General features: G+C 41.6%; 1 protein-coding gene across 7 annotated transcripts in view; it reads left to right on the plus strand.

Moving 5' to 3' along the window:
• Positions 1–16,931, plus strand: part of ATM (ATM serine/threonine kinase) — a 119,612-nt gene that overhangs the window by 90,476 nt on the left and 12,205 nt on the right. For 5 of the 7 annotated variants that reach the window (XM_073903689.1, XM_073903688.1, XM_073903691.1 and 2 more), the window contains 14 exons: positions 1,045–1,164; positions 2,158–2,392; positions 2,865–3,032; positions 4,107–4,220; positions 4,847–5,064; positions 5,529–5,736; positions 6,655–6,768; positions 7,103–7,261; positions 7,896–8,034; positions 9,014–9,096; positions 10,367–10,507; positions 11,227–11,343; positions 14,142–14,291; positions 16,166–16,331. In XM_073903689.1, the coding sequence (XP_073759790.1) occupies positions 1,045–1,164; positions 2,158–2,392; positions 2,865–3,032; positions 4,107–4,220; positions 4,847–5,064; positions 5,529–5,736; positions 6,655–6,768; positions 7,103–7,261; positions 7,896–8,034; positions 9,014–9,096; positions 10,367–10,507; positions 11,227–11,343; positions 14,142–14,291; positions 16,166–16,331 (2,132 nt within the window). The remainder of the gene's footprint in view (positions 1–1,044; positions 1,165–2,157; positions 2,393–2,864; positions 3,033–4,106; positions 4,221–4,846; positions 5,065–5,528; positions 5,737–6,654; positions 6,769–7,102; positions 7,262–7,895; positions 8,035–9,013; positions 9,097–10,366; positions 10,508–11,226; positions 11,344–14,141; positions 14,292–16,165; positions 16,332–16,931) is intronic. The other 2 variants (XM_073903692.1, XM_073903693.1) reach the window with 2 other exon arrangements.

Raw genomic sequence — 16,931 nt, forward strand, 5'->3', positions numbered from 1 at the left:
GGGTGCAAAATCCCGTGACTAACAACTTCATAGCTGCTGTACATCTGAGGAATAAGCACTGGGATGTGTTTTTTCTTCCACAGGAAGGTTCTTGTAGGAACTGTGGGTTTGCCTGTCTTAACAGTTGTTTTCCATATCTTGAAAAGGGATTCTCTGTGTTTCAAATGTTTTATGTTAGAGAATTCTTTAATGTATGTATGTCAAATATATGTATATATGTATAGTTCTAATAGAACCTTTCTATTTTTTGTTTTAAATGTAGCAGCATGCTCATGTTAGGTACTTACATAAATTGTTACTTTTTTTATATATATATAGTACCTTTTTATTTGTTCATGTGGTTCAAATCTGTTTTTTCCTTTAAAAAAAAAAAAACTCCCTTTGGGACCATGTCAGCTCTTTATGCAGAACCTTCAAGAACATCTTGTTGATTCCCACCTCTCTCTCCACTTCCTGGACCTTTGTGTCCCAACAGTTTTAATCTTGTCTCCTCTGGTAGTTGTGTGGCATTTACCTCTCAGCATTAGTGTTCTTTCTCTAAAGTGGTGACTCACGGTCAGGGTTTACCAATACTTGGGCTTGTTGTGAGGCACAGATGAGATCATGCACAAGGAGGTACTTAACTGTAACAGACTAAACACACATAACACACTGGTTTTTATTTAACAGTAGTTAGTGACCTATTAAATCCTGTAGTATAGTACAGAAATATCCGCTACCATTTCAGTGCTTCTTATGTTGCTGGCCGTTTTGTCAGGCTCTTTGCATACGTGCTCTCTAAGCCTCAAAATAATTCTGAAAGTGGATAAAGCGTAGGAACCCAGTCATGTGGCCCCAGTTAGCAGCCTGGAATGGGAGATCCAGGGTGAACTCTCAGTCTGAGCGATGACTCCATGCCTGCCGCATTATGCTGCTGCTTGAGAATGTCAGGAGCATTTGATTACCAGCAGAGTCAGTGAGAAGAACTCTTTACAAGCAGATTTGAGCTTCCATCTTTCTGAAAACCTCTTAGTGTCCCACGTGTCTTGTATTTTCTGCCTCCAGGGTGAAAGAAGTGGAAGAGCTGTGCAAGGGGGGCCTCGAGTCTGTGTACTCCCTCTACCCCACGCTCAGCAGGCTGCAGGCCATTGGCGAGCTTGAGAACATCGGGGAGCTGTTCTCCAGGTATGTGGTTCGGAGGACTTTGTAATGAGCCCTCAAGTGCAGCTCTGCTCTTTTCTCTCTGCAGTGACTTACAAAACAAGAAAAGACGCTGTCAGTAGGTTTGTTTCTTTCATCAAGATATGTCGATTAGCCTCATGAGCTGTGCTCTTAGTAAAAGAAGCATTTTCAAAAATATTTATTGTAAAAATACAAATTTTTGGAATTTAGCATCTTTGTGCTTTCTTCTTCACAGCTCTTCCCCTCTCGTACTCCAGATAAAATTGTTTTTTCCTGGTTGTTTGCCAGAGCGCATAGTACGCCATTGTGTTATAGCCCTGCGTTGGATCAGTATCGTTCTAGGTGTCCTCCGCTGTGCTGTCCTAGGAGCTTCCGAAAGCAGCTATCATTTCCTAGTCCTCCCCTTATCATCTTCTTGCTGTTCCTGCTTCCTCTCGATTCCTGTCAGCGCAGGGGTCCTGAAGGATTGGACAGTACTTCTTCGTGTGGATTTTTCATGTAAACTAGTTGTACAGTATGCATTTTCTCTTCTTTTAATAAATAATGTTTGCCAGGTGCCAGTATTTCTCTCACTGAATTGTGATTTCTTTAACAACTATAATTACGCATAGAGTCATCCCCTGTGCATAGTGGGGCACAGGGGAAATTAATGAGTTCACTTCATTTCCTTGCTGACATGTCTGCTTTTGCCACAGGGAGTGTTGAAGCGTTTTGTGTGACAGGCCTGATGAATGTCTTCTCTTTTCAGAAGAATATATACTTAGAAATGCTGCTTTTTGTGAGGTTGAAGAGCATTTTTAAGAAAATCCTTAAAAATGTTCATCGTCTGTAGCCCGTGTGTTTTGTAGCTTTCTAAACTTTGGTCCTTCTTTTGAATTTCTAGTTTTGTTACTGCAAAAACTCCTTTGTATTATATCTTCAATGTAGAACCTGCACAATAGGGATTTTGTTTTCTTTTTTCTCTTGCTTACATGAATTCGGCGATTGTGCTTTCAGATCAGGCACGGACAGGCAACCCTCCGAAGTTTACACTAAGTGGCGGAAACACTCCCAGCTTCTCAAAGACAGTGATTTCAGTTTTCAGGAGCCCATCATGGCTCTCCGCACAGTCATTTTGGAGATCCTGATGGAAAAGGAAATGGAGAACTCCCAGAGAGAATGTTTTAGGGACATTCTCACCAAGCACCTTGTAGAACTCTCCATACTAGCCCGAACTGTCGAGAACACTCAGGTAATAGGATTCAAAACCGTGTCGACTCGCCCCATGACCTTTCCTTTTATGACAAAAAATAGAAAGCATGAGTAAAACAGAAATGTCTTTGAGAAACAGATTGCTATTGTTTAGTGTAATTGTTCAAGATTTCCCTTTTTGGCATCAGACCTGAGTTTAAGCCTTGGACAGGGACTTATCTTCTCTAAGCCTGTTTTCTGGTTCTAAAATGATAAGATACCTAACTTAATATTGGTAGCAGTTAAGTGATGGTATACAGTGTGCGTGTACACACATATACGTACATACATATGCTTGTATGTATATACTTATGAGAAAGACAGAGGTGGGGCTGGGGGAGGCAGGTAGAGATGTGCTTAAGACAGTCCTGACACATAGTTGTCAATGAATGCTAGTGACTGCTGTGATGATTATTCGCGGTAGTAGTAGTAATAGTAAAGGTATTTATTCCCGTATGTCCTTTTCATTTCAGCTCCCTGAAAGGGCAATATTTCAAATTAAACAGTATAATCCAGCTAGTTGTGGAGTCTCTGAGTGGCAGCTGGAGGAAGCACAAGTATTTTGGGCAAAAAAGGAGCAGAGTCTTGCCCTGAGTATTCTCAAGCAAATGATCAAGAAGTTGGATGCCAGTTGTGCAGAGGTTCACTTTTTTTTATTGGCTGAATTAATTCCTGTTATAAAAAAGTTACTGTGCTTTAAGATATTTTTAATAAAGCCACAGTGAAGTTACTGGTCCATGAACAGGAAATTGTAAAAAAGGAGCCTGGAAAATTAGTATTTGTAAAAGAAGTTTAGAAAATACTCATTTTTTTTCTATTTACAGTAATTCTATCTGTCCATCTTGTGGTAGATTGATTTGATTTATCCCAGTGTTAAGCCTTTTTTTTAACTTTACGTAGAATTGGAGAAGAGTGTGTGGGAAACAGGCACGAAAGAGCTACTATAGGCACAGGCGGGGTGGGGAGAAAGAGCTACTCTAAGTTTGAAATAAATACAAGAGGAAAGGCGTGAGAGAACAAAAGTTAAAAGAAGAGCACGTTGGAGTGATTGTCAGTCCACCTACTTAGGAAGTCCCATGTCTGATATTTTCTTTACTGTTGCCTACTGGCTCCTGAAGACTTGTTAGCTTCTGTACCTCTCTCTCCGGCGCGTGATGACGGAGTAGAGGCGTTGGTAGCAATCACGCTGTGCTGGTCGGACACACACGTGCTCAGTGACGCCCAGCTGAGTGCACTCTGGGCCTGGGCGCTCGGACGACGTCCTCGTTACCCGAGAGTTGGTCACTGTGCCACAGCACTGGGAGCTAACACAGTGTGATGTTTACTGGTCGCCCAACAAGTGTAGCCTGAAGTAGGTCTGGCTGCAGGTGCCCCCCCCCCTCGTACCTTGTTAGTGGTGCACTCGGCATATTAGGGATAATGACAGGACTCAGGTCACAGGGTTCTTGAACCTTGAACCTCTTGAAATGAGGTAATACACACCGATAGAGCCTTTGTAAAGTGCCTGGCTTATACGAGTGTTCAGTAATTGTGAGTTGCTCCAATAGGAGAGATTATTTCATGAAACTTACCTACTTGTCATTATTAAAATCGTTGCATGGTGAAAGCCGATGAGGAAAAATGCTTTTAACCTGCTTTTTCCCCCCCACATGGAACATACTTTCGTATAGTCGTGGTAGTGAATTACATTTTAAGATACTGCTTTTTGTATACAGAATGATCCTGACCTAAGACTTACATATGCAGAGTGTCTGAGAGTTTGTGGCACCTGGTTAGCAGAAACTTGCCTAGAAAACCCTGCGGTCATCATGCAGACCTATCTAGAAAAGGTGAGCTTTTCTAACAACCCTTGAGAGTTGCTCAGCATGAACACACTGTTGTAGATCTGTGTCATTTTTAAGGCAGAATGAAGTACAGTGGTAAAAAAGAAGGACCCTGTTTTGAAAGGAAGCCCAGATGTGTCCTCCCTCTACCCCCCACCACTAGCTACTCTCTTAACCAGCTGTTTCTGATCATTTCTCCATTTCTTTCTCTGCAAAAAGAGCTGATAGAAGGAACATGCACGTCAGTCTTTATTCCTTTGTAATCTCAGCCACCCTACAAGTAGGACTTGCACTTCTGCGCTCCAGCCCCTTTCAGCCTTCCTGTTGCTCCTTCTTACTCCTTTAGTTTAATTAATTTTGGAAATAGCTAGTTTCGCATGAAAATCATAATAGGACTGTCTTTAAATTTAATGGAGGCCTTTGTTTTTGTACAGTTCTTTAAAATATTAGTTGTTGGGGTTATTTCTACCCTGTCAGAGCTGTTTGAAAATTTAAAATACTGTACTTCATATAATTTAGCTTAACCATATATGTATAAATGGAACTTTAGTGCGGTATTTCTTTGATGTGAGTGATTCTTTAGATGCATTTAGTATCTCTGTATAATATAAATGGATTGTGTTTTCTTCAAGGCTGTGGAAGTTGCTAGAAATTACGACGGAGAAAGCAGTGATGAGCTTAGAAATGGAAAAATGAAAGCATTTCTCTCATTAGCACGGTTCTCGGACACTCAGTACCAGAGAATTGAAAACTACATGAAATCATCAGAGTTTGAAAACAAGCAGGCTCTTCTGAAAAGGGCCAAAGAGGAAGTGGGCCTTCTTAGGGAACATAAAATCCAGACCAACAGGTAATGAGATGTCTACAGGTGAAAGTGATAAGATATACAGAGATACAGTGACTGTATATGGAGAGATGTACCGAACCAGAGCATGAGTTCATGCCGTGTGATTCTAAGTGCACTGTAGAGTGTAGAGCTTTTTGGGTTTGTTGGTATCATAGTTTAAAAGAGATAGGTGTTTAATTTAAATACGGAAGAGTTATCTCTTCCGATGTAATCAAACCCTTCTTCAGACCTGCCTTTGTCTGGCATACAGTAGGGAAAGTAGAAAGTTAAATAGGCATCTTGGGGAGGGTCCGCTTTGTCCCTGGTTGCCTAGAATGGCTTTTGAATTGCACAGACTTACTTTCAGTTACTAAAAGTAAGTTTGTTTCCTTATAATTTTTAGAATTTTGCTTTTTCTCCTGGGATGGACACCTGACTGTTGATTTGTGTTGTGGGTTTTGTGTTTTCTTTTAATTATCCAATGCAAGATACACAGTAAAGGTCCAGCGGGAGCTGGAGCTGGATGAATGTGCGCTCCGTGCACTGAAAGAGGACCGGAAACGTTTCTTATGTAAAGCAGTTGAGAATTACATCAGTTGCTTACTGAGTGGAGAAGGACACGATATGTGGATATTCCGTCTTTGTTCTCTGTGGCTTGAGAATTCGGGGGTTTCTGAAGTCAATGGCATGATGAAGGCAAGCGTTCTTTTTGAATCCAGTATTCTAGCCTGTGCTTGCTAAGCTCAGACGTAAGCCCACCGCTGTCAGATGCTGTAAATTCTTTGTATCCCTGGTGTTTGGTTCGATGCTCTTCTCCTAGGGTCTTGATGAGTCCCAGTGATGCAGGTTTATGCAGAGATGAGAGCATTTAGTTCAGTCTTTGCCTGTAGCTCTTCAGTTACCACTGGAAGATGCCAGAATGCCGGACTGGGAGGTTTGGAAGGCAGTTGAAGATGATGTGACCCCAGGCGGGTTTTTCTTCCTGCTTTATCTTTTCTGAGATTTTTACAGGGAATTACTTTTGTAAATGAAAAATAAAGTTTTAGGAAAACATTAAGGCAGTAGTATTTCATAAGTTTTTATTTAAAAATTTTAGATTTTATTGATGATATTAAAGTTAGGCTTACAGGACCTATATTGGCAGCCAATTTGAAGCGTACAAGTAAAATGTTTCTTCTGGATGGAAAGAATGATAAGCCTCATGATAGAAGCAATCTCTGCTGCTAGTGCTCATAAATCCTGTTAGTTGTAGCATACAGGGCACAAGTTACTCCACTGTATTATACACCGACTTCTCTGTAGTCGAGATCACAATACCCTCCTATCCACATTTGTCCTCCTTGGATTCACTGGAATGAAATCAGTGCGAGTGTTCCGGTTCTGAATACAGTTTAATTTAGGATCAAATACTGTGACTCACCAGTGAATCAATCTAGAATACCCATCAGGAAGACTAAGATAAGATGAATGTCAAGGGAAAAATGTAATTAGCGAAGTGTTATTAACAAGTAGATGCTTGTGCTAGTAGCATTATCTTAAAATAATTTATTTGCTTAGATGTGAGGCTTTTTTAAATGCATTGTTTCTTAAGGCTTTTTTTTTTTTTTATTGTAGACCGATGGAATGAAGATTCCATCATACAAATTTTTGCCTCTTATGTACCAGTTGGCTGCTAGAATGGGGACCAAAATGATGGGGGGCCTTGGATTTCATGAAGTCCTCAATAATGTAAGTAAACCTGAAAATCAAAACACAGTTGCTTTTCTTTCATATATTATACATTACTGTTCCACTCTAGGAAATGAAAATATAGAAGTATTTTAGTCATTTGTATTTATTATGCTGTAAAAGGGTGGGAATAAAAATTTCCTTTTGTCTCATCTCTCCGTTTCTCTGTCATTCCTCCCTGTTCCTCCGTCTCACACACACACTCTACCCACGGCGGCATCTGGTGGAGAAGCACATATCTGTAACGCCAAACAAAAGGAAAAATGTTACGGATTTTCTGTTTTTGTTTGATTGGTTGGTTGCGTAAAACTAATAGTTCTTTATTTTTTGATAGCTTATCTCTAGAATTTCAATGGATCACCCTCATCACACTTTGTTTATTATACTGGCCTTAGCAAATGCAAACAAAGATGAATTTTTGACCAAACCAGAGGCAGCAAGAAGGAATAGAATAATTAAAAATGCACCTAAACAAAGCTCTCCGCTCGATGAGGTATTTGGATTAAATTAATACATACCTTTTTGAATTGTAGTATTCATACTTTCCCACAGTATTCCTTTCTTTTTTTTAAAGATTTTATTTATTTATTTGACAGCGAGGGAACACATGCAGGGGGAGCGGGAGAGGGAGAAGCAGGTCTCTGGGCGAGCAGGGAGCCCGATGGGGGGCTCGATCCCAGGACTCTGGGATCATGACCTGAGCTGAAGGCAGACACTTAACGACTGAGCCACCCAGGCACCCCAATATTCCTTTCTTAAATCTTAGGGATTCTAAGAATGTGTGTTGACCGTATTCAGTTTTCAAATCCTTTGTTGTTATGCCACCTAAAACTGGTTCAAAATTCCTGAATATTCTCCAAGCATAGTGGATACCAATACTTTTTTCTCTCACAGCATCGAGCAAAGAAAAAATACATTTCAAAATACACCCAAGTCCTTTACTGTTGATATTATTCTACCTTTGATGTATTTCATTCATAAGGTGACTATTTTGTTCGTTTCTGAGCGATTATAGTCTTTCCAATGTTTAGTGCATAAATTTTGCTTTTCCTTTTGTTATAACTCTGAAAAGTAAGTGTTGGGTATTTCTTAATGTAATGTTTTTTTGTTTTTTCTTTTCCGAATAGGATCGAACCGAGGCTGCAAACAGAATAATACATACTATCAGAAGTAGGAGACCTCAGATGGTCAGAAGTGTTGAGGCTCTCTGTGATGCTTATATCATATTAGCAAACTTAGATGCTGCTCAGTGGAAGACTCAGAGAAGTAGGTGTTTGAAAGAATGACAGTTGATTTTACGCTATGTTTTTCTCTGGACAGATATATTAATTACAGAGCCTAATATGTAATCTAACTTACCTACGTCACGTTCATTACAGACATGGAGGTCCATATGATTACAATTCACACATTGTCCAGAGCTGAATTTTTATCCAGTAGCTTCAGCAACCGCTAGTCACTTACCATTTGATATCTTCTATCTGTCATCTCGTAATATGTGACTGCACTGAATTAATTATTTGATTTCTCCGGGTAATCTCCGGGAACAAATACTTGTCGCAGAGAATTAATTGCATAGAGGCAAATCCATTAAAATAACTGAATAACTGACAGTTTTCAGGGTCAAAGGTTTCTTAAAAGGATGTTGTTACTCACCGTGCCCTAGGTCTTACAAATGAGAAGCTTTACCATTTCCTCCATAAGCAGTAGAATGCCTTGCGTGTAATCCTTCACTCTTCTGACTGTGTCTGTTCAAATAATTATAAACTGCTGTAATATTTGGTTATGTGTATACACTTAGAAGTCTCTCTCCCCATATTTTAACAGTTGTATTCCCTTTTATGTTCAGAATCAGGTCTTTGCATTTAAGTTCTTAATACTGGAAATAAAGAATGAGAATTCTCATAGTATTCCTCTAAGCAAACAAAGCATATTGATCATAGTAATGTGGTGGGAGTACATTATCTATGTACTGTGCAGACTGTTGTGTAATTATCTTAAGGTGCTCGGCCTGGGCTGTCAGCTGGGTTCTGGCCTAATTACTCAATGCCAGGTTACCTGCAAAGTCAAGTGTAAGCCTTATCAGCTGTTGTCGTGCTCTGGCCCTGAGCTACATTGTGTCCCGAGCCCTGGGTCTTCATTTCTGGATCGGGGCCTGAACCGCAGATTAGCCACAGGTTGCATTTGCTTCAGAGCTGTTTCTCAGTGTGCAGTTGTCACCAAAACCTCTTTATTTTAAATACAGAAGGCATAAATATCCCAGCGGACCAGCCAATTACTAAGCTGAAGAATTTAGAAGATGTCGTTGTTCCAACTATGGAAATTAAGGTAATTTACTATTACCTGTCTTGATTTTTCTATTGAACTAAATGCCTCTTAATTGGGTTAACTATTTGAAATAGATCAAAAGTGGTTAAAGATCAGCACTTTCATTTGTTTCAACCTATAGTTTCTTTATAGATTCCCTTTACCTAAGCCTTAAAATACTTAAAGGACTCTCCCTCCTGCTTTCTTTTCTTTTGCCTTCAGTTTTACACCTTCCATCTTCCTTGTGAAGAAGGTTTGTAGACTGTTACCTTTAGTGGCTAAGAGAAGAAAAGGTTCTATGTGCTTATGCCAAGATTAATTTTTAACTTGGCAAGAAAGTCCCTAAATGCTTCATATTTTAAAAAAGTCTGTGTATTAGAATGTATTGACTGTCATGTATTATGCTATTAAGTAATACAGTATGTGTTATAGTATTTAATTAACTGTAATATGCACGATTACTTTTAGCTACGTTGTGCTGATCTTTTATTGCTAGAAATACCAAGTTGGCAGGGATATATGTAATGATAGATGTTATAGTTTAGTAACGGACTGTTAACTACAGAGAACACACTGCTGGTGACCAGAGGGGAGGGGGTAGGGGATGGGGGAAACCGGTGCTGGGGATGAAGGAGCGCACCTGTCGTGATGAGCACCAGGCGACGTATGGAAGTGCTGACTCAGTTTACTGTGCACTGGAAACTAATAACTATAAGTTAATTAACTGGAATTAAAATAAAAACTTTAAAATTTTTTCAAAAGGATCACTTGACTACATTCTTAGTATATGTGGTTGTTCGAGTTGAAATGTAGCTGCGTCATATGGATTAATACCTTTCTGACCACACTAGCAAAGGTATTTCGCTGAATATTTCCTGAAAATGCCGGAGTTAGCAGTTCAACCTAGAAGACCACTCTCCACACTTTTCTAAAAATTTACCTTACTGTGTTTTTGTGAGACATTTACTATTTCTCAGAAGACTTAACATAGACAAAGTCAGCAGTGAGACCTGAAACCAGGTTCTTTAGTAGCTTTTTGGCAACACTGTTCTAACACTGTGTGCCCCAGCGTTAGTGAGAGATGTTTAGAGAGGTGACTTCATAAACCTTTCCAGTGTTAAATTTTGTTTCTTTCATTTAAACAGGAAGTAAATTATCACTTGAGCTCTTAACCCACAGCACATTGTCATTCATTCCTCTGTTTAATATTAAAATTGTCGTTTATAATTCAGTCTTCTTTAAAAGTACATAGTGTAACCTGACCTCCTCTCTCATTTATATTCTTTATTAGGTGGACCCCACCGGAGAATACAGAAATCTGGTGACTATACAGTCATTTAAAGCAGAATTTCGTTTAGCAGGAGGTTTAAATTTACCTAAAATAATAGACTGTTTGGGCTCTGATGGCAAGGAAAGGAGACAGCTCGTCAAGGTGAGACTCCCCTCCGGTGGTGCGGTCCTCAGCGTCTTAGTGGAAAAAGTCAAAGCAGAACTGTAGTTGGTATTTACTTCCTGCTTTGGGGCTTTATTTTTCTTCTCAAAAATTGCAAGTGAGGAAAACTTACAGAATATAAATAAATCATTTTCTAGAAGCAGATTGCTTTTCTTAAATTTTGTGTGTCTCTGAAAGGCCAGCATTGTAAGAGTTGATTGAAGTAAAAGAGTACTTTGAACACGTACGGGTATGATGCAGGTAACAGTCGCTTGCTTGTTATGGAAAACCTGTCTAGGCGATAGCTGCTTATTTTCTTGAAGAGCTCACGTTGAAGGCCCTTGCTTCAAGAATCCTGAGTGTGGCACTGGGTCAGCTGCTAGTAAGTGTATCAGAAAGGGGACGGCATTCCTCCCTTACTCTGCTCCCAGGTTCTCCGGGTCTTGCTGGGAATTGGTGGAGAGAGAACAGTGCCCACGGAGGAGTTCCAGTGAGCCTAATTCCAGAAGCACTGAAGGGGAATGTTTTTCTAGACTGGTCTGCCTCCCCAGTGCTACAGCGTATTCTAAATGAAAGACCAGGTCTTAGTTATTTAAGAGACTGAAGAGGAGTACGGTGCTCAGGCGGGTTTCTGAGCACCCTTTCATTGTCCTCATGTGACTGTCTGTGTGGTTTTGTCGTAAAATGGACTGTGCCCAGTTGCTTTGATGGCTCTGCAGGGCCGTGATGACCTGAGACAGGATGCGGTCATGCAGCAGGTCTTCCAGATGTGTAACCAGTTACTGCAGACGAACACTGGGACCAGGAAGAGGAAACTGACCATCTGCACATACAAGGTGACTCCTTCACGTTTCTGCCCCTTCATCAAGAGCCTAGAAAAGATGCCATTACCCAGATGAGGGCCCAGCCACTGTTTTCTGTGAGAGTAAACATGTTAGATTTTGTGGGCCATGCAAGGTCTCTGTGGCATGGTCATTGGAAAAATAGACCTTGTGGATGGTGGCTCCGGAGTGCCGGTCCTTTGCCCTTTGGGCACCTTCCCTGCTAATCATGAAGCCCTGTTTTTCCCTTTAGTTAGTCTAAAAAGAAGCCTTTTGTCAGATCATGTACAGTATTTGGAAGGGCTGGTTCCTGACAAGATGAGTGGGTTCTGTAGAGGTCTAAGAGACATCTCAGGCTCAGCAAGTTTAAAGTAGAACTTTTGATGAATACCTCCACCCCCAAAAAACCACACACCAAAAATGACGACGCCTCACAGATCAGCAGATGGCACAACCTTCACCCAGTTGCTTGGTCCAAAGTCAGGAGGCAGTCTTGTCTTTTTCTTTTTATTACTATTGGAAATTTCAAACATATATCAAAGTATATAGAATAATGTAATGAATTCCCTTGTACCATCACCCAGTTTCAGTAGTGATCAGCTCATGGATAATTTCATTTCTACTTCTCCTTACTTCCCTTCAATATTATTTTGAAACAAAATGTCCTATCATTTCATCTGTAAACATTTATTTCAGTGTGTAGTTGTATAAGATAGCGTCTCTTTAAAAAAACAAAACAGAACCACAATACTGTTATCACTCCTAAAAGAGCAGTAATTCCTAACTGTCATGGAGGAATATCAGCATCATTTTAAACTCCTCTCTCTCTGTCTCGGCCTCTCAGATCTCACACCTGTTCCGGCAGCCCGTCCTTACCGGCCCGCTTTCCGTGGAGTCACTGTTACCGCCCCTCCCATCCCCGCCCTGCAGTCGCGTCTCCTTGGATCGTGTCTCACTAACCCCTTGCTTCTTCCCTGTGCCGCCAAAGCTCCTTTATTCACAGCCGTGAGGATGATCTATTTAAGAGTCTGAGACAGACTACATATGTCCATTTCCTGTTCTGAACTCCAGATGAGTTCACGTGTCCCTGAATGAAAGTGATCGGCCTCTGCTGTTCTCTCTGCAGCTTCATCCGCCGCTCTCCCCACCCTCCTGTCTGGCTTTCTCCCTACCCTCCTGTCTGGCTTTCTCCCTGTGACGGCTCAGCTGCTCTTCCTGCGGTGGCTGAGATCCGCCACTTTGGTTTCACATCGGGGCTTCCCTCCCGTCGGCCTGGAATACTCTTCCCTCAGGTCCCGTCCTCCGTCTCTCACTTCATTCAGGTTTCTCTCCGTGTCACCCCCTCACAGAGGCCTTCTCTGACCATGTCTCTCTCAGTCACTTTTTAAAATGCCTGTTTTGTTCTATTAAACACATAATAGAGTCTCCACAAACATAGTTCATAGATTAGTGAAAGGCCTCCTTAACAAGACAGTTCAGCATGTTTGAGTACGTTAAAATAAAAAATGGATAGAACTAAAGATTCCATAAAGACAAGTGGCCAACTAAGAAAAATGAATTTAATAATATTAATAACAGGTTTGTTGTAACATTAATAACAATAAGGGATTTATATACAGAATGTATAAATAGCTCTCACCAACCAGTTGTAAAAAGGCTAACATGTCAGTAGGAAAATGGGTAAAGAATACAGACAACTCAGGAAGAAAACATTTGAGTGGCCAATGAGCCTATTAAATTTTACTCAGCCTTACTGGGCATCTGGAAATAAAATTGAAGCCACAGTGAGATACTGTTGTACACGTCTCACATCGGCACAATACTGGGTGTCTAAATCGGCATAACTACTTTGGATAGTTCTTTGGCAATATCTGGTTAACTAAGCGAAAGATGCACATCCCCTGTGGCCCCGGTATTCAGTTCCTGGGTGTGTATATATGTGGGTAATTATGGTGTTCTTACACAATCTGTGGTTGTTGAAACAAATGATTTAGGGTTACATGTACTAATGCAGATAAAATGGTGTTGAGTGAGTAAAAAACAAATTGCAGAAGCATTCATGGAGTATAATACTCTTTTAAAAGCTTACAACTATGTATATATTGCTTTGAAATAAAAATATACCAGAAATACCTGAACATTAATGATAAGCAGATAACTAGCAGTCATCTTGGTGGTGGGGAAGGGCATGGGGCCAGGGAGGGGGACACAGGGAGCTTCATCTCTCTGCAGCAAATTTAGTGGGTAAAAGGATGTTTGTTTCTATTATTTTCTGTACTTTGTGTATGTTTATATATATGTCAGTTTTTAATCTTTCCAGTAAAATTGCTCATTTTATGTTCAGGAATATATTTCCTCTTGGTGTAGCTTAACAAGACTCTAAAGCAAGAATACATATACTTTTAATTATCAAAGTATATTAGTATTAAGGTTATAGTCAGTATTTTCCAAAGTGAAATTCTTCAGATTGTTTGATATTAGAAGTATGAGGAAAGCAGGTAACATGGAGCAAACTGTGGCTGAGGCACAGATGCTGCTGGAAACCCTAGTTAACAGGGTTGACCTCTCAGGGAATCATGGAGACTGAGAGCAGAGCAGGTCCGCAGGAGTCTCCGCCACAGGCTAGAAGATCCTGTTCTCGGAGCGTAAGTGTATTTTCCATTGCTTACCTCCAAGGAGTTCTGTCTCCTCTGGACACAGAAACAGCAACACGGTCGAAAGAGCTGCTTTCCGCGGTTTCTGATAGTTGAGTGATCATCACATGCTCTTGGGGACCCTTCCACTAATCAAAAGGCATCTCCTCTGTGATGCAGGTGGTTCCGCTGTCTCAGCGAAGCGGAGTTCTTGAATGGTGCACAGGAACTGTCCCCATCGGTGAGTTCCTCGTGAACAACGAGAATGGTGCTCACAAGCGATACAGGCCGAAGGACTTCAGCGCCATTCACTGCCAGAAGAAAATGATGGTGAGTGACACAAGTATAAATTAGTGCAAGATTATGTACCAGCTTACTGCAGCTGACCGCTCTCAAATGTTAGAGCACACAGTCGTGTTTCAGTTTCATCAGGTGGTGATCCTGAGTGAAAGAAAGCACGCCCGCCACCATGGAAGTGTGTGTGAGTGAAACAGGCAGGTCTGTAAACTCTACAAAGTACCGACCCTTGTCTGATGAGAGATTTAACGTTGGTGGAATGCTGATTTGCTTCCAGTTTGGGGTAAGCTAATTCTAAACAGAACAGACAAAACACTAATTAAACCAAAAAATAGATAACGAAATAATTTTTATATAAAACTGATAGACCTTTTAAGACATTGGCCACATCACACTGGTCTTGGGGCCTGACGTTCATCCAGCCACAGCATGGACTGGACATGCCTTTTCCCTTGGGCACTGCACTCACACTTCACAAATGTTAGGACTCATCTTCGTCATACTTACCCCATTTTAAAATGAGAGGACGTTCAGAAATTTAACTTGCCCAGGTCGATGAGCTAATGGTGGAGCAAGGATTTGAATCTTGTCAGTCCAACCCTAAATCTGTTACTTTTCCTTATAATTTTTTAACTGGGTGGCAAAGTGCCACAGGTGTTGTGATGGAAGGCTGTCCCAGGTCCCATGCGGGCCCAGGGGTGGGTGTGGTGCGTTCTCCCTGCACTGGGCAGGACTGGAGTCAGATCCAGAAAGGCTTCCTAGGGCAGTGGCCTTTGAGCCGAGATGACTCGCTGAATCAGTTTTCTAAGTAGAAGGCGCACGCAAGCAAAGGGAAGGAGGCCTGGACAGGCAGTTAGAGACAGCAGAGGCTTAGTTTTTGAGGAGGGGATCAGTGAGACTGAAGCTGTAGTTATTAGTTTAAAAATGGAGGGTTGCTTCATGAAATGCTAAGAACTGGGTACTTTATCCTGTAAGCAGTAGAGAATCCTCGAGAAGGACAGTAATACCAGATTTGCATTTTAGAGAAAGAACTCACAGCACTGTGGGCTACATTTTTGAGAAGCTGACCAGAGGCATGACACAGGGGCCCTGAATTAAGACGAATAGCAGCAGGAATGGAAAGTAAGGGGTACATACCAGAAATATTGAGGAGGCAGAACTGATAGGATTTGGTTACTGATTTGAAGTGGGGTTGGGGAAAAAGTAATCAGTGATGCCCAGTGTTTGGGTGATGGGGTGGATGGAGGGGCTCCTTACTGTGTAGAAGATGAGAGAAGTGGCTGAGGTTTGCTGAGGAGAAGGTGAAGAAGTCGTTCGGGTTTGGAAGTGATCCAGGTGAAGATGCTGACGGGCAGTCTGAGAAGCAGGTCAGGCGGAGCTTCCTAAAAGACACTGGGCCCGAGAGAGAGATGTGGGGTCGTCAGCACATGGTGAGAGTGCAGCCCATGGAGGTCGATCACCTGTGCCCCAGCAGAGTATTACCTAGTGAGAAGATCCTGGAGGACAGATCTGAGACGTGTCAGCCTCTTTGCCATCCATTCTCGCTTTTCTGTTTCCTGCTGGGCCCCTGGTGGTCTGTGACCTCCTCAGACAGTCAGGAGCAGTTTCTGGCTGTTTTGTGTTTACTTCCACATAGATAACAGAATCATTCCAATTTGAATTGAATTAAAACAACAGTCACTGTTGGTGTGTCTCCTTCCCCTAAGATTCACATGTGAAGCCTAAAGGGGTTATACCTTGTCACTGTTTCCCTGACCAGACTGTTACCTTCTGGGGGTAGATGATACCTTGTTTATCTCTCTATTGCCTCTGCATCCGTCGTGCTATTTTCTATCTAGAAACTCTCAGTAGACATTAAAGTAGTTGAACACAATATTGAGAAAATTTTATATTTGATCTTTTTAAAGGATGTACAAAAGAAGTCGTTTGAAGAGAAATATAAAACGTTCATGGATGTCTGCCAAAAATTTCAACCGGTTTTCCGTTACTTCTGCATGGAAAAATTCTTGGACCCAGCCGTTTGGTTTGAGAAGCGACTGGCTTATACTCGCAGTGTGGCTACTTCCTCTATCGGTAATGTCCTGTCCGTTGTGGCCCACGCGTCACTGGCTGCCCTCTCAGCCGCAGGGGGTGATGGTGCTGAGGGAGCTTATCAGCTGGGCCATCCTCGCCATTGTGTCACTGTGCGTCTCGCTCGCCTCTCGGCTCGTAGCTCGTTCTGAGCTGTTGCAGGAAAGCATCTCCTACTCCAAGGGGAGAGGAGACCGGCTCTTCTTTGTTTAGTAGTGAATACGGCGTATTTTCAGTCCCCTCAATATGTTATTTTCTTCTTTTTTTTTTTTTAAGATTTTATTTATTTATTTGACAGAGAGAGACACAGCGAGAGCAGGAACACAAGCAGGGGGAGTGGGAGAGGGAGAAGCAGGCTTCCCGCGGAGCAGGGAGCCCGACGTGGGACTCGATCCCAGGACCCTGGGATCATGACCTGAGCCGAAGGCAGACGCTTAACGACTGAGCCACCCAGGCGCCCCTCAATATGTTATTTTCTGAGATCGCCTTTGGGAAATAATAAAACCCATGATAACTATATTTAACTTACCTCCTTTAATTTAATTTAATTTGTTGTTCTTTTGCACAGAATCTCTGTTATCACTTAGTGACTGAATCTATTTA

This window comes from Callorhinus ursinus, unplaced genomic scaffold (genome assembly GCF_003265705.2).
Source record: "Callorhinus ursinus isolate GAN/ISIS: 27379988/994484 unplaced genomic scaffold, GSC_fseal_2.0 scaffold19, whole genome shotgun sequence".
Taxonomy (NCBI): Eukaryota; Metazoa; Chordata; class Mammalia; order Carnivora; family Otariidae; genus Callorhinus; species Callorhinus ursinus.